General features: G+C 36.7%; 1 protein-coding gene across 5 annotated transcripts in view; it reads left to right on the top strand.

Annotated features, from left to right (window-relative positions):
* Cyrib (CYFIP related Rac1 interactor B) overlaps nucleotides 1-23132 on the top strand; it is an 86796-nt gene that overhangs the window by 54676 nt on the left and 8988 nt on the right. For 2 of the 5 annotated variants that reach the window (XM_038342037.2, XM_038342035.2), the window contains exons 3-9: nucleotides 6818-6900; nucleotides 13795-13916; nucleotides 15334-15439; nucleotides 17636-17772; nucleotides 18798-18875; nucleotides 21152-21268; nucleotides 22131-22210. In XM_038342037.2, coding sequence (XP_038197965.1) covers nucleotides 6828-6900; nucleotides 13795-13916; nucleotides 15334-15439; nucleotides 17636-17772; nucleotides 18798-18875; nucleotides 21152-21268; nucleotides 22131-22210 — 713 coding nt within the window. In that variant the 5' untranslated portion in view covers nucleotides 6818-6827. Of the gene's footprint in view, nucleotides 1-5853; nucleotides 5937-6817; nucleotides 6901-13794; nucleotides 13917-15333; nucleotides 15440-15480; nucleotides 15575-17635; nucleotides 17773-18797; nucleotides 18876-21151; nucleotides 21269-22130; nucleotides 22211-23132 lie in introns of those variants that run through there. The other 3 variants (XM_042055665.1, XM_038342039.2, XM_038342040.2) reach the window with 3 other exon arrangements.

Here is a 23132-nt window from a genome sequence, read left to right as displayed (position 1 = left end):
CCCCGCAAACAGGTACTGTATGTCATATCTATTAATATTGTCACATGGAGTTAACTGATCAATTTTCCATGGTGTTGTTTCTCATTCATCTAAGTAAGAAGTTTGTAGCTAGAGTTAGTTTATTTGTGCTGTATTATAATTCTCTGGGTACATATAACACATGAACTTTTATATTGAGCACCAAACTCTTTCTCAAAATAGCCATCCCAGTTTACACGTCCATCAGCAGCATTTCCATTGCTCTTTTGTCTTTACATCAGTGTAGAAAATTTTGGAATATATACTAGAATAAAATTATCTTAAAATAGCGTGTTTCCAGATTAATCATCATTAAAACTATTGGCGTGTATTTATTTTACAACACAGTATATGAAGGAAACCATAATTCAAAGCAAAATACTTAAAGAAAATCAAGGGTGACATTTTCATTCTTACATAGGACAGAATATTATTCATGATATGAGTAGTAATAAATTAACCACCCTTTTGAGTTCATGAAAAGAAATTTAGTTAATGTAATTATTACTGTTAGGAATTTCAGAAAGTGTTAAGTTTAAGAAAGTGAATTCTGAATATTATGGTTTTCAGGAGGAATCTGACACAGCATTCTGAATAACCTCATATGCTTACCTCCATGTTCTTTGTTAGCTGGAATGGCTGAAGGCCTGTCCAGTCAAACTCAAATGCTATGAAAATCGATATATCATGGTTGTGGGTCACTTCTATTTCCATGCACTTATCTCTCAGTTTATTATATTTCTTATACATGACTTCATATCGTTATGAGTAAATTTATATAGTTGAATTAAGTGTCTTCGTTTTAAAATTTAAAGTTGAAAGATGTCATCATAGTAGAAATGTAGCACGTGTCCTGTAGCTTAAACAGTGGAGGTGCAGTTTTACCAGTAAACTCACTTGAAATGAGTCACATATTGTGAGAGTCTCGGGATAAAAATTCAGCTTTCTCCATACTAAAACTCAACTTTTACTATACTAAAATTTTAAATTTTTTGATCTTGGCATGTGCTGATAATTCAGGGTGAGAGATTACTCTTTTACAATGGACACTTAGTACTTTGTTGTAAGCTGCCAGGTGCTGTGAATTGAACCTGGGCACTCTGAAAGAGAAATCAGTGTTCTTAACCACTGATACATCACTATAGCTTCCATCACAGTGTTCTATAGGACTTGATAAGGGTTTAGATTTTATATTATGACAGGAAGCGATTGTGTGGTTTTTATAAAGAGAAAGACCACAGTCTGATTTAGATGTGTTTTAAAAGACCAGTTTATCTTATAATCAGAAATTGTCAGAGGAGAAAAGAGTAAAAGCAGGGTGGCCACATAGTCTCTTTGAAATAATCCTAGTAAGAAGCAGTAGTGTCAAGGACCAGGATAAAGGAGCAGCAAGCCTAATACCCATTAAACTAGTGACAAAAAGTGTATTGATAGTGTCATTATGACAGCTGCTTCTGATAGAGACAGCTTTGATGTAATGGTAGGTGTAAGAGGCAGATAGGAATCGATTGGAAGATTGGGAGTTGAAAAAGTAGAGAAGGCTGATGGCAGACAGTGTACTTACCAACCAAGTTGTGAAGATGACAGGAAGTGAAGCGCTGTGCAGCACTGGAGCAGACAGAATGTGCTGAGCTGTGCAGAGCCAGTCTTCAGAAGGAGTAGGTGCAAAGGGAGGAGCCTGAGGTTTCAAATAAAGCAAGTGGACTTGGATAGCTTTGCCTCATTTTAGAAGTTATTCCCTTAAAGCATAGCTGTACTGGGAAGAAAGGCTAGAAATTTAAGCTAAGGATACTTATTGTTAATATTTGTGATATCACAAAGTGTGGTGTGTATTCAGGTGTGTGTGCAGAGGTGGGAATACCTGTGTGCGCACATGGGAAAAACAGGGAGACATTGGGTGTCTTCCCTTATCTCTCTCCTACTTAGTTTTTGACAAAGTTTCTCATGGGAATCCTATATAGTTTACCATTCTTCTTACTCTGTTTGGCCATCAAACTCCTGGGATCCACTGGCTCCACCCCTTCAATAATGGGCAGGAGACATTTGCATTTTGTATGTGAAAAATAGAGTAAGGTCATTTCTTTTTTTAAAAAAAAAAGCAAGGAGCCTTTATTTTAATCAAGTTTGCAAACTCAGTCTCTCCGCATGTCCAATGTATTGGAATAACTGGAGAGCTTTGAGCTCAATTAAAATAAGGCTTTATATAGTAAAGGCGGGGGTGAGGGGTTTCTGAGGTTTTAAAACCCCTGATTGGCTAACATTTGTCTAGGATGTCCTGTTGAGTGTGTTCTGGCAGGTGTTCTTATCTACAGCCGTTGGAATACCAGGCATTTCCTTTGAATGGTCTGTTCTTGGGTGGAGGTCGGTAATCTCAGTTTGTGGTTCCTCCTGCAGCCAGACATTGCCTCAGGGTAAACTACTGAGACTCAGGCGTCCATTTAATTTCTTTTCATTGATGACCAGAGTCCCAGGAGATAATGATTGGAAGTAAAGAATTTCTTTTGGGTGACCTGCCCATACTTAGCTTAACATGGCTAGCCCCCACAGGTGACTCAATGAGTTTCAGTAAGGTCATTTCTTGCATGAAAGAATGGGTCAGATGTTTTAGGAGTGTTTTTTGTTTTTGTTTTGTTTTTGTCAAAATATGTGGAGTAGTCCCTTGGGGATAGGTATTCTGAGGACAATTTGGTGTTTATAATTATATATTGAAAGCTGCAGTTGTCAACCAGCAGTACTTTTGCTTCCTGAGAAACACTTGTCACTATTTGGAAACAGCCTTAGCCATCCACAGTGAATGGGCATTGGGCAGGCAGCATGTGCTAATAAATCAGTTATTCTTTCCCAGAGATAATTTTGCTCTGAGAAGATATGGGGGGGGGGCAGTTTTGATCACCACATTGTGTGTTTGTGAGCATTTACTTTGCTACTGTTTTCTAGTGGGATGTTGTTAAAGATGCAAAAGTGTGAGATGGCCTCACATTTACTAAATGTCCTCATTAACTAAAGAAAACTCATCCAAGTATTACCAAGGTTGAGGACCACCATACCAGATAAGCAGTCATTTTTTTTTAAAGTAAGCATTTCTATTGAGATGAAAGGACCATATTCCTCATTATACTGGGAATGAGTAGGTCAAGACCCGATTTATAGCAATGGTGAAGAGTATATGCCCACATTAGGGTGTGGTGGCTGGAAACGATCAGATTTATAGAAGAGGACACAGGAAAACATTTTCCCTGCAGATGTCATGGTATACATGTACAATAAAAGTAATGAAACTGAATTGCTTCCTTCTTTCCCTCTCCGGTTCTATAATGGTGGTGTGTCAGAAAAACCGATGTTAAAATGGCATTTGACAACATTCTTGGCAAGAGTGCTAGAGATGGGCTTTTTTCTACTTAAAACTTTTGAAATCCCTTGATAACTTGAAGAACTTTGTATTAGTTAGGATTGGAAGTAGGAAGCAGAGACAGCAAACTGGGAATGGTGTTTGACTTTTCATACTTCAAAGTCCACCATCATTGACATACTTCTTGTAAGGGTGTATTTCCTAAACCTATCCTGAAAGCATCACCAACAGGGAACAAGTAAGTATTCAAATATCTAAGCCTTTTGGGGACATTCTCAATTAAACCACCACTGCTCTTTTGTGTCAAAAGGAACAGAGCCACTTTTTACCCCTTCTTTTTCTTCTTCTCCCACCTCTTCCTCTCGACCAGTTTGAGGTAATTTGGATTTGATGATTTAGGAAAAATGCTTACCCTTTTCTTGGATATACTTGGTATTAGAATGTAAGGCTATCCTGGTCTACATAGTAAATTTGAGGCAGCCAGGACTACATAGTGAGATTTTCTCTCAAAAGCAAACAGTTTGGTCTTAAACTTTTTACAGTGTATAAGATAATTACTATTAAATGTTTTCTTCTAATTCACTGAATCCATTTGCATGAAACAATGCAAAATCAGAAAGCTGAACATTATTGAATAGGAAGTTCAGTGTAATAGAAATAGTAGTATAAATTAAAGAATAGAGCTGGGGATATGGTTCATTTGGTAAAAATGCTTGCCTTTTAAAGGTGAGTTTGAACCCTGGCATTCACATAAAAGCTGGCTGCAAAAGTATGCATCTGGAGTTTCTATACTGGGGAGATAGGAATAGGTAGGTCTGTGGAGCTTATTGGCCAGCCAGCCTTACTGAATAGGGAGCTCTGGGTTCAGTGAAAGACCCAGTCTCAACATACCAAAAGGTAGAGAGCCATTGAAGAAGACACTCAGCACCAACCTTTGACCTTCGTGGGCGTGTGTGTGTGTGTGTGTGTGTGTGTGTGTGTGTGTGTGCGCGCACAGACAAGCACACATGCATACACACAAACATTATTGAAGATGATTTGGAAGAAATGTTATTTGAAAGAAATAAAACCTAGTGTTGGAGGAGGGCCTGCTTGTTTGTCCCAGGTGCCCAGAACCAAAATAATCACACAGAAGTTGTATTAATTAAAACACTGATTGGCCCATTAGCTCTAGCTTCTTATTGGCTAAATCTTATATTAATTTAACCCATTTTTATTAATTTGTATATCGCCATGTGGCAGTGGCTTACCGGCAAAGATTCTAAGTGGCGTCTGTCTCAGGTGGAAGATCCATGGCTTCCCCACTTTCTTCCCAGCATTCCATTTAGTTTACCCCCCTAGCTGTGTTCCCCTATAGCTCTGTTATAGGCCCAAAGCAGTTCCTTTATTAACTAATGAAAGCAACACATAGACAGAAGGACCGCCTACACCAACCTAGTTTAGTACGTAGTATATTTTAGCATTTTATACAAAATTTGTTTTGTTCTTACTGATTTTGACCTCTAATAAGAAACTGTTACATTTGTCTGTTTCCTTCCTGAGAAGCTGACGGGGACACAAACCAGTGTTGAGAGTAGGTAAGAGTCAGGTTAGGCATTAAAGTTCCAGTTCTTAGTGGTTTTAATGGGAGTTAGTAATAAGGTGTCTTCTTTCCTGCTAAAAACATGTCACTACTTTTCATTTTTGTTTCATGTAAGTACTGTCTGTGCAGTTGAGTGGAGGGGAAGGAGTAGGGGTCTGAGTGGTCTGACAGTGCTGTCTGTTTGCCGTCCCTGTTTACTCTAGCTTCCAGGTTGGTGCCTGGTTTCCTGACACCACTTTTCACCTTTACAGAGCCATAGCAAATCCTTGGGCAAGATTTATGCCAGTGTTTTATTGCTAAAATTTGTCTGCATATTTACTAAGTGGGAACAATTGCTAGTTATGTATGTGGTGTTTGCTGGGTTAACTTTCAGTCACATATCATGCATATAACCTAATGTTCAGTTAAGAGTCAATAATAAAGTTGTGATTTACACAGTCATTTTAAGGGATAAATTAATTGATAGCCTTCTATAATTTAATGGTTAAATGTGGTTTATTCATGAATACTGTCTTCTTTGTATTTACGGTAGAATTTAATTCAACTTGAAGGACAAAACCTTCACTAATTTAAAAATAATTGTCTGGATAGTTACATATTTGTAAAAAAGAGCTAGTTTTGCTGTTAATTCAAATTTAGAATATGTACCTCAAGTTTTTAAAAAGAGCATCAGCATAGATATTAATCAAGTACAAATATTGCAAGTTATTTGTAAAAATATCTTTTCCCCATTTTGCTTTTTTTATATGTGGGACCAGGGGGACAGGAACTATAAACTTATCAGTGTGAGAACCATGTAAACCTGCACCTGTTGGCAGCTATGAGCAAGCCAGCCTTGCTGAACCCCAGGCCTCTGCTTCAGCCTTTTACTGGAACTAAATGATGTTGCCATTTTTATTTTTAGGTTTGCTGGCATGGGTAATCTCATTAAGGTGCTAACCAGGGACATAGACCACAATGCAGCACATTTTTTCTTGGACTTTGAAAGTAAGTCTCCTTAGCCCTTCACAGCTGGTGCATAATGGTAAAGGTGGAAGATTAATTATACTCACACCACAGTGAAGGCCAGCCAGAATATTTGTTAATTAAACACGGGGATCAAACAAAGGTTGCATGATTTTTTTCCCCTTAATTATAGGCAAACATCACCATCATATGTTTAATTCTTTAGTTTCTCATTTGCTAAAATCATGTTGAGTCTGTAGCCAGTGCTGTCCTTTCATTAGTCCATGAAACAAGTAGCCTTATGATGAATATTCTAATAGTATGCTTTAGTGACTATGCCAAAGTCTATTCACTTACCCTATAATAATTTGCTTTAAGAAATAAAATCTGTGCTGCATATCTAAAATGAATACTTTAAATAGCTTCCACAAATTTTACAAATCAAATTTGGTTAGGAACGCAGGAAGTTAAGTTTTACATTTTAAAATGAGATGTGAAGGTGAGCTTTGGCCAAACCTCCTAATATTTGGCCTTGAAATAAATTGTTTCATTGCTATACTTAGTGATTTGTAAATAATTTTTGATTGGAAATTTCTTTTTCAGAATATTAGCACTATTGGAATACTTAAAGAATTTTTCATTATAAGGCCATTAATGAAACTTGTCTTGGGAGAAATTTGAGAAGAATTAGAGCAACAGTTGTGCCATTATGTACAGGAAAAAACCACATTTCACCTCTAGGTCCTACACATCAACACCTTGAGAACCCGGTTTGCTGTCTGCCAGAGCACAGTCTGGGTAACCTGAAGGATGAATTCATGGCCTAATGAACATTTTCCCTGTTACTATTTTTCTTTAAGTCAATTTCAGTTGTTCTTTTTTATAAAGGGATATTTTCTCTTTTCTCATTCTTGTCTTGACAGGTACCTTAACATGGGGAATCTTCTTAAAGTTTTGACATGCACAGACCTTGAGCAGGGGCCAAATTTTTTCCTTGATTTTGAAAGTGAGAAGATGATTTTATATCTATTTCTCTTTGCCTGCAGTAGACTGCGTTTGTCTTGCACTAATGACTGTTTCCACTTTGCCATCTTTTTAACTGCTTTGCATGACCAAGCTGTGAATTGTTTGACTTCAACTTCTGATGCCTTCTAGAACTGAACCAGATTTCATAAAGTAAATTACAGTAATAAAGTAACTATTTGAATTTCGTAAAAGATTTTGTCTCAATTAGCTGTTATGTTATTATTTAATGCATATGATAATGAAAACACTATGAAAAAAATTGAAAAGGAAAAAACTGCTATCTTAATATCTACTAATAAAAACGGTATTTGAAGAAAAATTGTATTACAGTTGAAAAAATGATTTCGTTTGCTCCATATGCATATTTAAAGTATTATAAACATGGATCTGTTCATGAAGGCTATTCAGAATTCACTGATATGGGCATAATATTAAAAGGTAAGTGTGAACCTAAATTTAGTCTTTACAAATAATTTAAGACATTAAAATGATTTTGTGTATTTCAGGAATTAATTTTATTCTGATTTAAGTAAAAAGAAAAATAATAGGTTCACAAACCTTTAAGTAATTTGCCTTGTATCTGTCCTGTCCTGTATTGCATGACTTACTGTAATGTGGTCTAAGAGTGGCAGGTAAGTGTCATTGAGCTCTGTGCATGCTCTGCTTTGGCTTTTGGCTGTTGCTATTGCTTCAGCTTGTCTGACTATAAAATTGAGAAAAATGACTTTAAATTGGTGTTTTAATGTGAATTTGCTATTTTAACTGATAATTAGAAAATTGTTAGGAAAGGGTGAAGAGATAACTAAATCATGTGATTCTTTAAATTTGAACAGGTTTTAAGTACTTAAAATTTAAGATTTGAAAAGCAGATCATTTGAAAGAGAGTCATTTTTCACCTTCAATTTAGTTTTTATATAGTTCATTCTATTTTATGGACCCACATAGCACATCTATCCTTTTAAGTCAGTTTACTTTATATGAACATGCCGATTTCTAGCATATCTTCATTTTGTAGAATACTTTGTAGTCTGATATTTTTCTATTTTTAGTACGTTTCCGCAAAAATCTGCTACAGTCTGGGTACTTTGTACAGGCTAGTAAAGGAGGAAGGCCAAAATCAAGACCATTAAACTGTTGGGATTTTAGGAAAATACATTAGATGAACATTAGTTTTCTTGACCCTTCTCAACAATTTAACAGTGCTGTTTTAAGTGCATGTTTAGCATGGATTTTAATCAGCTTGGGGATGTTGAGCAGACTGCTGACTTATAGATTGTTTTTCCAGATGAGGCAACTTACATTAAAGCTATATTAGTTTATTTGCTCTGTTTGAAACTTTGTTCTCTTTATTTTTCCACTCTTCTGTCTTTTTTTTCCTTTGTCTCAAATGTTTTGCAGAATCTTGGCTTTGATCTAGTCAAGATCTTGTTCAAGACTTGGCACTTGATCTTTTTATAAAGCTAGCATCCTGTTTTGTTAAAGTGTGAATCATGAATTTAAATGAAGAACTTGAAAAGAACTTGGTCTTGACTTGTGGGGGTCAGGGGTTGCATCATTATCTTTACATTTTAAACATAAATACCTAATTTAGCGCTAGGAAAGGTTCAAGTCACAACAAAATAATCAGTATAAAACTATGTGGTGTGACCCTTTAAAAGTAAAAGTAAACATTTAAGAATGCTAGTATTACACATGGGTGTTTTGCCTTCATTATGTGTGTGCACATGTGTGCAGTGCCTGTGTGGACAAGAAGAGGGCATCAGCCCCCTCCCTTCAGAAATGGAGTTGTAGATAGCTATGAGCCGCCTTGTGGGTGCTGGGAATTGAACCTGGGTCCTTTGGAAGAGCAGTAAGTGTTCTTAACCACTGAGTCAACTCTCCAGCTTAGAACATTTTATATAATGTTCATTGCTTCTAACAGCCAGTATAGAAGTTTTGGGTTGCTATTTGCTGGTATACTGTAAAAGAAGGTCAATGAAGACTCACTCACTGTAACAGACTAGAATTTCCTCCCAACTTCTAATTCAGATGCCCGGGTGCATTTTTATTGACTTCTGACACTTGTGGGCTATTAATTTTATCTCTTAAGTTTTTGCCCATTTTTTCCTCCATTTTCTTTTTAAAGAAATATGCGATTTTGAGCATGGGAACTTTATCATTAATCTACTATAGAATCCTTAATCCATTAGATGGTTCCTCTTTTAAACTATTAGATGCCAGAATCAAGGTTGTCAAACATAGTTGATTTGCCAGTTCTCATTGTTATTTTAATAAAGTCACATTTGATAAGTAATTGGGGCTATCTTTTTATTATTGTTTTTATTTCTTTCAAAGATTTTATTATGTGTAGTGTTCTGTTTGCATGTATGCCAGAAGAGGGCACCAGATCTCATTATAGATGGTTGTGAGCCACCATATAGTAGATGGGAATTGAACTCAGGACCTCTGGAAGAGCAGCCAGTGCTCTTAACCTCTGAGCAATCTCTCTGGTCCCAGGCTTCATTTTTTTTTTCTATATATGGAATAATATTCAGGTCACCGCAGTAGTTTAGGTCTAATATTCCTGTCATCCTTCGTGGTTGGACCCAACCCCACACATCTGCAGAGTTGGACTGTACAACAGTCATTTTACATATCTTCTCAGTTAGTGAGGACACTGGAAAAAGTAGCAATATTCACAGTGGTGTTAATGGATGCCATTGTGTGTCTGGCTTTGGGCATCAGAATGTATCAAGTTATATATTCCCATGCATTTTAAACATAATTTTGTGATATGTAATAATTTACTATACAAATGAAGACTGTGTGAAGTCGTTTATTCCCTTAACCTGTACCCCCTTTACAGGTTTACACTTCAGTCCATGTATACTTGGAGCTAGCCTCTTGTATACCAGTCAATAGGTACTAGGTATGCAGAAGTTACTTTTTTACCACTTCCATGGTGATCTTAGTCTATCTAGTACTTAGATAAAAGTGAAGAATCACAGCTTCATTCATTTACATAATTTATGCTCAAGTGTAGGTCAGAAGGTGAGATTTGGTAAATTTGGCACCACTTTTGAAGACTTCTGGTGATGATGTTGGAGTTAGGTGTTAAAGGGTGAATTCCAATATTTACAGCTTCTTTGGGAAGGACAGTGGAAAGAAGCAGCAGCATGCACAGTGGTTTTAAGACAGATGCCATTTGTGCTCAGTGAAGCATCGTATTCTTTAGATATAGGAATTCCTCTTGAGCTCTATAAGATAATAATCCCAGAATTGCTCCACAATATTTGACAGCAGATATGCTAATGACAGCATATTTAAAAGTAAGAAAACAAAAGTGGAAGCATTGTATAGCTTGTGGTTCCTAGCGTAACCTACTGCTAAGGTTATTATTATAGCTCATGCTAAGAGTGAATCTTTAGCACCATTATGTCAGTGCTTCACTAAATTCTGATTTGTGGGAGAAAAGGGACTTTTTGGTTTTGTGCCCATTCCCAATCTAGATTTTCAGTATTTGTTAAATTTGACTTATGTATCAAGGTAAATCAAAATAGAGTTTTTGCAGAAATGGTCATTTGTGAGAAATGTATCAAGGTAAATCAAAATAGAGTTTTTGCAGAAATGGTCATTTGTGAGAAATGGAATCTACTTTTTCTGCTTGTCATTAGTGCCTTCCCATTGAATCATACACTTTTCACATCTTTTTGTGTTGCCTGTCTTCCTTATTTAAAATTTTTGGTACTCTTAAGGCTAATGTTATTTTTTTCCAGTTACCTCTTGCATATTTTCAGTAGCTCTGCCTTATTCTAGGAAATATCTTTATTCTGGTGGCATTTAAAAAAAATTGAAGACTAATCTGTGGCCAAATGTTAAATGGCCTCCTTTAATTAAGAGCTGGAGACTCATTTATGATTATGCTTACATACTGTGCAATGGGGTGCAGTGTACATTTTGGTCCCTAACTTGATGGAACTTAAGGAGATAGAGTTGAGGTATTTACTTGAGTGAATAAGCTTAGGGTTGGAGCAGAAAGCTCTTTATCACAATTGTAATTATTGTGTTAACACCTTTCTCCTTTCATAGCTCAGTTTTTGATTCTTTTTTTTTTTTTTTTTAAAAAAACTACTATCTCCAAATTTAGTTATTACTTTCAGTGATTCTTTGCTAGTCTTCTAGGGAATTCTTCCTCTACCCAGTAGGAAATTGGTATGATATTACTAAAATATTTAATTTTGTCTTCAGACAATAAGAACAGTTGGAACATGCCTTAATTTCCACATAGCAGGATATACATTTAAGCCTGATGAGTAATAAATATGTCTTCCCTCAGTAGGTACATTGTTTTGCATTCAAATGGTTATTGTTTTGTTAGCAGGCTATGTAGTGTGTTTATTCTTGGATAAGTAAAGCTATGAAAAATCAAAGTGACAAGTCTTGGTCGCATTATATATAATGCCATTTTTTTTTAAAAAGGAAATGCTTTATTTTGCAATTTTTTTGTCCCTTCCTAGTATTTCACCCTTTGCATGGTTTGCTTTCAGTAAAGTAGTGCTTCTCTTGTCTGCTCTTTTCTGTCCGTCTCCATTTCTACAGCAGTCTTCAGCAGCTTTCAAAATTATAAGTGTGACTTGCCTGTGACAGTCTAAAAAATGTTTGATCAGTGTGGTGCTGGGTGTTTTCCCCTCTTAGGGAAACTTGAATCTTCTCCTTTATTGTAAATTGCTTGATACTTATTAAACCTTTGCTAGTCATTAACTACTTACAAGGTCTATTTAAATCTACTTGATAATGTTTCATTTGTCTGTAAATTCAGTGTCACATTTTTATGTTACTAGCCTAGTGACCACACCAAAAATACATATTTTAGTCTTCAAATGATACAAATGCCTTTGATATGTAATACATAAAATACTATCCTTTGTCATGAATTCCCACCTCATAACTTCAAACTATGTGTCTATTGATGTTGTGTCTGAATTTCCACATTCACATGAGAAAGTACTGAACTTTCATTTTTGCATGTACAAAGTATTTCTCAATGCTGTATCTGGTGTAAGTATAAAGGCAATGTTGTGCTTTTTTTTTAAAAAGTATTGTGCCTAATTATTGCTTTGAAAAATATGGTCTAGCTATAAGTGAAAATATTACTGCTTAAAATGTCAAACTGATTTTTTAAAAAAAAAAAACTTCAGACATTTATCTATAATTTAGTATTTACTTTTAGGACTTCTGTAGCTTTGGACACAGTTTTAATATTTTAATCTCCTTTTAATAATTATATTTTTATTTTTTAAAAGTAATTAAAATAAGTGAATGAAATCCAAACACATTTTTAAAGTTGACTTTCCACATGAATGTTTCTTTACTGCTTCTTTAGTGCTGTCTTATGTCCATTGAATTCAAGCTTGGGTACTGTGATTGTTAATTTTAAAAGTGTTATGTATTATTGACGAGTTGACAGGTAACAGAGGGAACTGAATCATTACTCGCCCCAGGCATAAAATAAAGATAAATTTTAAGATGTCTTTACGTTTAGTCTCATGTGTGAAGTTTTTCTTTTTAATTTTCTAAGTAAAGGAATAAATAGATACAAAACCTAGTGACCAGTTTCATATTACTGGTAAATAGTGTCTGAATTTATCTTTTAAATTTGGAGTGGTTTCCCTCCTCCCACAAGTAGTATGTTAGCATGGAGGAATTCTGCCAGCATAGTTTACAGCCTTGTCTTATGTATTTTATTTGTAGGATTGAATGTGATCTAGCTGAAAAGGCTTATGAAAAACTGCTTGAGCAGTTTTGTCTCAAAATAGAAAGGAGTATATTTAAAAGATTTGACCTTAGAGGAAACAAATGACCATACTATAAAAATGGGATTTCTGTTACCTTTTGTCTGACAGAGAGAAATCCAGATTTTGTCTCTTATCAACATATGTTTTCTGGTTAGCACCACTGATGGCAAAGGTGCCCATATTTTTGTATCCCTGGTATGATTTTTATAACTAATTATTCCTTCATTTTCTTCCTCCTCAGTCCTAGGTATTTGATTTGGCATTTCAGAATTTGAGCACTGATCTTATAGCTCAGCTCAGGCTGATGTTGTAGCTCAGCTGCCTGGGAGTTCTGTAGTGTGCTGTAGTGTAAACTCCTGTGCAGGAATCGTGACCTTCATACTCCTCAGCAGAGGTCAGCGACACTGCCACAGCTCGGGCCTAAGCATAGTGCCTGCTCTCCATCCTCACACGATCACAGTTGTTCAGATAGTTTCAAATGGTCCCTAGCAGTCCTCAGTTGTTGAAAGTAAAATGATCTGTATAGGAAAATAAGGTAATGTTAGCCTTTAAACTGTAGACGTTAGTAGGTAGGCTTCCTTTCTACTGCATTAAAATAGAATAGTGGTCATTCATTTGCTATCGTTAGTGACAGTGAGGCAGGCAGCACAAAAAGTAATTATTAAGCATATCAGATGCTGGGCGTGCTCGTGCATTTTTATAATTCCAGCACTCAGACTGACGCAGAAGATTTATAAGTCTGAGGGCAGCCTGGTATATGTAAAAGCCAATCTGTGCTATATAGTAAGACTATATACAAAAACCAAAACTATAAGTAATATCAATTTAAATTTAAATTCTCAGATTTGCTTATTGTACCAAGTTATAATTTGTAACTTAAACTAAATATTATGTAGTAACATTTGTTTTTCTCTTGCTTCTGTATAATTTGTATAAGTTTAAATTAGCTTAACTTTGTCTTCTAAAAAGTGCAAAATTAACATTGCATAAAATGTAACTCATCTTTGGAAATTTTGGTTGTTAATTAGGTTGTTGTAGTTAATACATGTACTAAAGTATTTATGCCACTGTAAATTTTCTTGTACTTTCATGCTGTTTAGATGCCCAGCCCACAGAGTCTGAAAAGGAAATATATAATCAGGTGAATGTAGTATTAAAAGATGCAGAAGGCATCTTGGAGGACTTGCAGTCATACAGAGGAGCTGGCCACGAAATACGAGAGGTAAAGTTTACAATTATTACAGGCACTTTTCAGTAAAGGTGAATTGACTGGGTGTCACCTTGGCTTACTCTTTATCATTTTTCTGGACTTGTTTGTCATGGAAAGTATTATATTTGAAAAACCAGTTGGCTTTATTTCAAAAGTGGTTGCAGTGATCCATGGGCAGAAGGGTATTATAAAAGGGAAGTGCTGGCTGCCCATCTCTGTTTGTTAAGGTCACACATGAAAATGTTTTCCCTTGGGAAATATTTATGCTTTCCTCTTGTAGAAAAGAAGAGGACTTTCTGGCTTCTCCCAGTCTAGTTTTCAACTCCTAAACTTTCTGGAAGAAATTAAAAGAAAGCACCAAGATGATCTTGGGCAGTCTGGACTACATAATAGGACCTTGAAATTGAAAATGCTAAAGCAGTGTTTATTAGCGAGTTACTTAAGACACAGCCCATTTATTTATTTGCACTCAATTTATTCACAACATTTTAAAATCTGAGTTTATTTTTATTTTGCTTTCTTGATTTTTGTTTTTGTGTGGATATATTCAGTACTAGTGCCTTGTGGAAAACAAAACTTGTCACTTCTGGTGACCCTATAGGCAGCTCCTGCCATAGTTAGAGATGTTTTTCTTTCAGGTAGTGAATTTGGGTTATTTAAAGTGTTAGAGAAGGCAAAGCAAGTTGTTAGGGAAAGCCGCATTGAGTTTTGTAAAGGATTAAGAAAGCATCTGTAAGCAAAAGAAAGGTAAAAGTCAAAAAATTCATTCCACAGGAATACTCTATCCTAAGAAGAAACTGTATAATGATTTGAAGGACTAGTGTTGACAGACGTTTGTGTATTTGGGGTCCCTCCCTAGCTCTGTTTTGATTTCCTCCCCTTCAGAGCTGAAGCTGCCTTGTCTGTCCTCTTACTCAGGCAGGAAGCCTTAGAAAACTTGTAATCCAGAAAATAATCTTATTTCTAAACAATTAGTATTTGCAGTATTTCTAAGTTGCATTTTTCGGGTTGATTCGGGTTCATGTTGGCCAGGTCTCTTAGAACTGGTGTGGACTGTGCAATTTGAGTTACGACTTCTTGGCCCTTTTCCAGGATTGGTGTCTTCATTTATTGTCTTAACTTTGTTCCTTTTTGAAGACATACCAAGAGTATCTCTGCAATAGAGGAAATAGTATAAAATATTTTCCTTCTGTGGATCTAAATGACACCAAGAAGTAATATGTTAACAAGTAGTGTTTATTTTATTATTATATTGCATCTATTGGGGAAAAACTTTGGGAGTTGAGAAAGTCCAAACTTAATTCCTGGATCTGTCATTATATCTATATTTTAAATATCAGGATCTCCTTTATTTGGTAAAACTTTGCCTTAATATAAGAAAGACTATTATGATTTTACAAATCTTAACATTTATTTCTTGGATTTGAAGGCAATCCAGCATCCAGCAGATGAAAAGTTGCAAGAGAAGGCGTGGGGTGCTGTTGTGCCATTAGTAGGCAAATTAAAGAAATTTTATGAATTTTCTCAGAGGCTAGGTAAGTTTAAAACCTTGTAACGTTTACTTTGTTATTAAAAATGTTAATCTATAAAATGTGTTTATTAGGTCCAGAATTTTTTTTAGAAGATTTTGTGATCACAGTACTGAATTTGGCTGTGTATCTGTTGTGCAGGTAAGGCAGAATGTATATAAGCATGTGCTAATGTATTTCTAATGTCCTTAGCCCCAGATCTTTGAATTGTTTAGACCGTTTTCCTCAGCAAGTTGTGATTTGTAGAAGGAAATCTGATTGCTTTGCATGATAAGGGTCTCAGTATAAGAAACCACATGGATGAACTGGTCTCTATACCTATAGAAAATCCTTTCCCAGGTAATTCTAAAACACAGACTAAAATAATCCAGGAGTCTGATGACAGACTAATACGAGCCCTGTTCCTCATATTAGGGTAGAACCTAGAGCCTGGTGTTTGGTAGACAAGTGCTTGTCACTGTGAGATTTCCTAACTCTTAGGATAAACATCTGATAAAAAAGAGACAAGAATTGGAGAAATATTTGTATAGTAAATCTTTTTTGAAACTGTGTGTGCATGCACAAGTGCACACATGTGTTTGGAGGCCAAAGGTTGTTGGACTGACTTTTACTGATTGCTTTTGCATCTTATTTTTTGAGACATGGTCGCTTACTGAACTAGAAGCTTATCCTTTAGGCTAAACTGGTTGGCCAAGAAACTCCAGGGATCAGCCTGTATCTACCCCAGCACTGGAGTTACAGGCATATGCCAGCCACCATGCTTGACTTTTCCATAGGATCTGGATATCTGAATCATTTTTGTGCACTGAATATTTCTTACTATAAGTTTTAGTTATAGTTTATTTTCCCAAGCATGACAGTTAGTTCTCTTTCAGTTATTTGCCTTTTAGTCAGAGTATCTCTGCAATCTGTAGTTTTTGCACCCTCTGTAACCTTTGTCACCTTAGGTCTTTTCATCTTAGTTATTTTGACTACTACATAATTAGACTCCTTCTTATGCTGTTAGTATTTAGCCTCCTTTGAAGTTGAGATGCTCACATTCTACAGCAGCTGTCTTGGTCTCTTGGCTTTGACCTTGATGGGAGTGGAAGAGTTATGTTTTCACTATGTAAACCAGACTAACCTTGAACTCATAGATAGCTGCCTGTCTTTGCCTCCAGAGAATTGTGTGCTCCCCACCCCCAAGCCCTCACTGTGCTCTTGGACCTGTGATTTTCCTGTTTCTACTTCCTCAGTGCTAAGGCAAGCAAGCATGCCAGGTGTATGTGGTACTGGGAATTGAACCAATGGCCTCATACCTACTAGGCAAGCACTATCAAAACTGAGTTACACCACCAGCTTGCTGTATTGATTAAAAAAAAATTAAAGATTGAAAAGCTAAAGCATTTACAGTAATTGTGTTCCTATGTGCTGACCTTGTTATGTCTATGGCCCTCTTACCCACCAGTCATATTTTTTGGGTTTTCTTCTGATAACTCTAGGTCTGGTGTTTGAGAATGGTAAGATGACCTTTGGTAGGAGTCAGTGACAGCTGTCTCCAAAAGGAAAACTCTTTGCAGGGGCTTCCTCTTGTGGTCATATTGTCCCCTTCTTGCTCTAGCTAGACAGCTTTTCAAGCTGGATTATGACATCATCGGATTACCATGTTAAAGCCCTACCTTCTCTGCAGTGTAAAGACTGGAATGTAAGGTTATATGTGCCTTACAAGGTACAAAAGTGGATGTGGAGTCAGTTTGAGTGGGGACATTTGGTTTTCCTTTACTTTTCCACATATATGTTACTGTCACTAGACAGCAAAGTGTGGAAGCCTTTAGAACAGAAGAAAACCATGAAAATTTGCTGTGACAGAATGTTAAAGAAAATAATTAGTATTTGCCCACATTTGATCGGGCTTCAGGGTTAACTTCAGGATGCTCAGGATGCTACAGCTGCAGACAAGAGACACAGTACTGTTCACCCTGTGCTCTTGGTGTGTAGTTCAGGTTGATACTATGCATCATTTTGAATCTGAGTTTGTTGAATTAGTTCTTGTAAGGTTTTCATTAAACTGTAATAGACAGTTTGAGTGTATGCAGTATTAGCAATGACAAGGTATAGATTTGTCTTGGTTATAGAAGGAGAGAGGGAGAGTGTGTTGTATCTGAATGTTGGTTGGGAATTGAACTCCCTGGTAACTTAACATCTTTATCTTCTTTTCATTAGAAGCAGCATTAAGAGGCCTCCTGGGAGCCTTGACTAGTACGCCATACTCCCCCACCCAGCATCTAGAGCGAGAGCAGGCTCTTGCTAAACAGTTTGCAGAGATTCTTCACTTCACACTCCGGTTTGATGAACTCAAGGTAGAGCAGTTTTTATGGTTTTCAGTGAGTAATAGTGAGAGAAGCCCTGTTAACTTGTGTTTACGTGATTTCTGCCCAATTGGAGAGCTGAATAGTAGTAGCTCTTGGCGTCCAATAAAGTATCCAGGAGTCATTGTTCTTCGTAAAGAACAGCAAGGAATCCCAGCTGCTTCTCTGATGGTTTCTTTTTCCTCTTTGTCTAGTTTACCTTTTTATTTTTTAATTCAAAACTTAATTTTTTTCTCCCTTCCCTGCCGCTTTTCCCCTTCACTCTTGTCCTCTCCCTCTTTGTAGGATTTATATGCATAAATCCCATGTTGCTATACAGGGCAAATCTTAAAAACAGCACTGTATTTTTTTGCGTGGAGCCCTGAGTTCAAATTATGAGACCTTTGGTTATTCAAGACCTTGAGTACCTTTTCTAGAAAATGGAAGAGTTATGTTTCCAACTGTGTTATTTCATATTATATTATAAACAACTGTTAATTCTCTACTATTAATACTTTGGACACAAAGGATTTGCATATAAATATTTAGTCTGTTGGAGAAATGCCCTGTATTATTCAGAACAAGCATCCTTACGTTCACTTTTTTGTTTGTAGTATCAGTATTTTTGATAAACAGGCATTTAAGATATTACCTAAGATTATTGAAAAGGAGGAATAATAATGCCTTTACAATTAAAAAATAGTCTGTGGTTAGCAAAAAATATGGTTTTATGATTAGCAAGAATGCTGCTGTGTGTGGTGGCATACACCTTTAGTCTCAGCACTTGGGGAGTAAGAGGCCTGAAGGACTCTCTTCATTCCAGGTCAGCATGGAATACCTACTAAGGCCTTGTCTTAAAGGAAAAAACACATTGAAGAATTCAATAAATGCTTCACACTTTCTTTAGTGTACCAGATAGTTGTTAAAATTATATAGGAATGTTAAGCTACCAGGTCACTTAGTTTCCATTAGCATTTAGTATATAACAGTCATCTTTCATATATGAGTGTTCTTTCATACATGTCCTCCCTCTTTAGATGACAAATCCTGCCATACAGAATGACTTCAGCTACTATAGAAGAACGTTGAGTCGAATGAGAATTAATAATGTCCCGGTAAGATTATGTTTTGAATTAGGTTTAGTGGCGGTAAGAATAACCTGATTTTATTCTTCCCTTTGTTGATTCATCCATACACTCACCAGATGGTTGTTTGTTTGTTTGCTTCAGTTAGGGTCTCTACTTAGCACTGGCTGTCCTAGAACCCACCGAAATCTACCAGCCTCTGCCTCCCAAGTGGTGGGATTAAAGGTGTGTGCCACCATGCCCACCTTATTCAGATTGTTAAAGCTTGTATTAAAGCTGGTCATCATCAGTAACCATAGCTGTGAGTGAAGAGCTCAAACTATAGCAAACCATATAGTATGCATTCTTTTTTCTACTGCCTTTAATTTCCTTTTCTTTTATTTATTTTATTATTATTTATTTGTTATTTTATTATTTATTTGTTTTCTTTTATAACAGTGGTACTTTAAATCTCTTTGTATATTCTTATTTAGCTGAAAAGAAATTTTTACATAAACCTTAATGGTTAGAAGGATGAATCCTGAGGAAGATTGATATGAAATGAAGAAACTAACTGCCAGTTGCAAGAGGGGTACTTGAGATCATGGACCATTATTAGCACATCTGCTTCCTACTGATGAGGAAGTCATTTCTGGGCCTTTGCCTTGGCAGCATAATTCCTCTCTTAAGCTGCTAATCTCTTCCTTTCCTCCCAAACTGTTTAGTACTTTTTTCTACTTTCAGTAAATTACACATGAAGAAAAATACTGCGTCGTATTTAGGGGACCCAGATTGTGGTGATTTGTGTATTTATTGATACTGCAAAACTTCTATGAAGTAGTTGTTGTAAAATAGGCACCAGGCCAGCACTAAAGGGTTTCTCTGTTTTTTACAACAGTTGGGATTTATACAGACTGCCTAGTGAGAAGCAGATCACAGTGTCTGTTTTTAATAATCACTCTGTAAATCAAAACAGCACTCAGTCTTTTACCTTCTAGTTACCTTCTAGTTCACTACTCAAGAGGCCATGGACAGTAGAGAGATCTTCAGCTGGCTTACACTCTGAATAATTAGGTACAAAGCCAGTAGTTCTGGGTGCGATCTCTCAGAGTCTTGCCCATCTTGCTTTTTTTCTCCTCCTTTTTCTCTTCACTTCATAACTCATCCCCCTCTCTCTTTCAGTTACTTTGTAACAACATAATTTTGGGGTGGGGGTTTGAGGGCAGCATTTCTCTGTAGCTTTTGGAGCCTATCCTGGAACTAACTCTTGTAGACCAGGCTGGCCTCGAACTCACAGAGATCCGCCTGCCTCTGCCTCCCAAGTGCTGTGGTTAAAGGCGTGCGCCACCACCGCCCGGCTAGCAGCATTTCTTTTCTGGCCTTTTGGAACTGTCTGCCTACTATTGTGGGTTGATTTTTTTTTTTTTAAGACATTTACTTGCTACTCCTTTTTATACTTGAAATGGCTTCCTATTTCTAAGAAAAATGCTAATTTAAAGTAGCATTTAAGGTCCTCTACAGTCCCTGCTTCTACTAATTTCCACTAGTTGCTGCCTTCTATTACACTGAATATATCAGAATGTGCTTTAAGTCAATTAAAAATGTATTTTCCCTCTCCAATAGAAATATCTTATGTGTGTGTATGTGTATACAATGTGTGTGTGTATATGTGCATATATGCATACACACACATTGTCACTTGTAAAAGCCCAAGTCTTCATCAGTCCTCCCCTTTTTCTTCTGGTCTGAGGTCCCTTTCCTTCTGCTGCTGTCCATTTTTTATCATGGTATTGTGTGGGTCCTTTTATGTTTGTAGTGAAACCAGGATATAATTTCATAACTATCCTTTTGTCTTCAAGAGCCTTTGAACAGTCTCTTGTGTGTAGTAAGGTGTCCCATCCAGTTTTTACAATTCCATAATACCACTTAATGTACTTTAGTGGATAGTTGTTTTTTTAAAAAATTGCTTAATATTATTATTTGCAGTCTATTTATTTTAAAGAGTATTTAAGTAGTATTTGCATATGAATGTCTGAACTTAAATTTAAAGGTATTTATTATATTGGTTTAATAAAGCAGATATTCTTGGACCTTTTATATATGTCATCACATTTAATAATTTGGGAATTAGGGCCAGACGGTGGCGCACGCCTTTAATCCCAGCACTCGGGAGGCAGAAGCAGGCGGATCTCTGAGTTCGAGGCCAGCCTGGTCTACAAGAGCTAGTTCCAGGACAGGCTCTAGAAACTACAGGGAAACTCTGTCTCGAAAAAACCAAAAAAATAAATAAATAATTTGGGAATTAATGTCAAGTGATTTCCACACAGGCAGAAGGAGAAAATGAAGTAAATAATGAATTGGCAAATCGAATGTCTTTGTTTTATGCTGAGGCCACGCCAATGCTGAAAACCTTAAGTGATGCAACAACAAAATTTGTATCAGAGGTGAGTTGCTGCAGACCTCTCTGTGCATTGATGCTGTTCCACTCACTGCAGATGCGATGACCTCAGCAGTGCTGTGATTCAAATACCATCCTTAGACTGGCACCTATGAGACCTGCTTGGGCACAACTGCCCACTTGCTTGCAGTCACTCTGGAGGTACTTTGAGCATTGCCACCATGGCATTGCCTTTTCTAACTCTCCCCTTTCTCCTGTCTTTCTCAGTTAATAATGGCACTGGTACAAGTCAGAGTCTCAGGGTGCACTGCTTTCATCTGTCCCACAGATCACTCTGCTGGATCCTCTAAAGTTCATCATGTTTGTGAAAACTTAACCCTGCTACAGACCAGATCTGACTGCCACCCTCTTACCCACTCTTGTCTCTGCTCTTATTCCACTCTAGTCCCTTTTTTTCTGTTTAAAGTGTTTTCCATGGCCTGGAGAGATGGCCTGCCGTCAAGCCTGATGATTTGAATTTGTTTCCTTGAATAGTAGGAGAGAAAAGACTAGCATGGTTTCTCTTGATCTCCACACATGCACAAGAGAGTACCCACATACCATATATAAAATTAATGAAATAAACTTCCCAGTACCTTCAGATTAAACTCGATATCCTAGTTCCCCCATCTCCTGTGTTTACAAGGTTATGCTTACTCTTTTTTGAGGGCAGCAGGGTCTTGGCTGTATTGTGCATGGCTCTATCCCCTGATCATGGATCAGTGATTAGAATCACCGTCATTGGCTTAGGAAATTAGAAACAGGAGCCAGATCATTTGCTTGTTTGGGAGATTCTATTAATTTTTAAATCACTAAATGAAAAGTTTTTCACCTTTATTTATTTCTTTTGTTCTCTGTACACTTTATAGAATAAAAATTTACCAATAGAAAATACCACAGATTGTCTAAGCACCATGGCAAGTGTATGCAGAGTCATGCTGGAGACACCGTGAGTATTAGCTGATCTTTTTCACTTTGGCAACAGTGATGAAGTGCCTGGTATTTCAAAACACATCCAAACACAAACATTTCTGTGTGGAAAGAAATGAATTTTAACCTAACCTTAAAATGTTGAATGAGCGTACAAAGTTAAATAAACTGGCAGTTTAATGCATTTCTTTTTGAAGCATAGATTTGGACTCTGAGTACCACAATAAGTTTATTCTTGTCAGAACTGAATATCCTGATTTCGGGTTAGGGGCAGGGAAGTGTCCCTTTCAGAGGACTGTATTTATATTCTATTTTCCACATGTTCATAGACTAAATCCGTTTGTCCTTGTTCCCTCACAAACCTGAATTACCTGATGGCATTTGTGATACATATAGTTTTCCTATCCGCACCAGAAAGAATGTATCTTGGATTCTTGAATAAGATACGGTTTTTACCAGGGAACTTTTGTTTTTTGCAGCACTCATTTCCCAAAGTGCTCTTCTTTACACTGTGTTAGTGATGGACTCATGGAGCAGGAGGACAGACACCTCCCACACTTTCCTCCCGTGTAAGGGAATGGGGTCCAGGAAATGAAGGGGTACATCATACCTACCGACCCCCTGCTGGATCACAGTGTTCCCATTCTGAGTCTGGTCTCCTGCTACCTTTTTTCTAAATTAGAGAATATGATTGAATCCTGTAATAGTGTGTTTAAATCAAGATACCCATAAAATAGCAAACTTACGTGCTCCGTTGAACTAGCAACTTAAGCACCAGTCCCTGAACTCTTACTTTAGGGCTACTTTGGCTTTCTCTAAAATTGTAGAAGAAGTAATATAAATTCCCTGGTGGTGCAAATGTGGGGACCACAATATGTGGGTAGAAAGTCTTTACCACATCCATTTCCTCTCACTTGTGGAGAAGGGGTAATATTGGTGTC

Source organism: Arvicola amphibius, chromosome 9 (genome assembly GCF_903992535.2).
Source record: "Arvicola amphibius chromosome 9, mArvAmp1.2, whole genome shotgun sequence".
Lineage (NCBI taxonomy): Eukaryota > Metazoa > Chordata > Mammalia > Rodentia > Cricetidae > Arvicola > Arvicola amphibius.
This window is presented reverse-complemented; position numbering and strand designations above follow the sequence as displayed.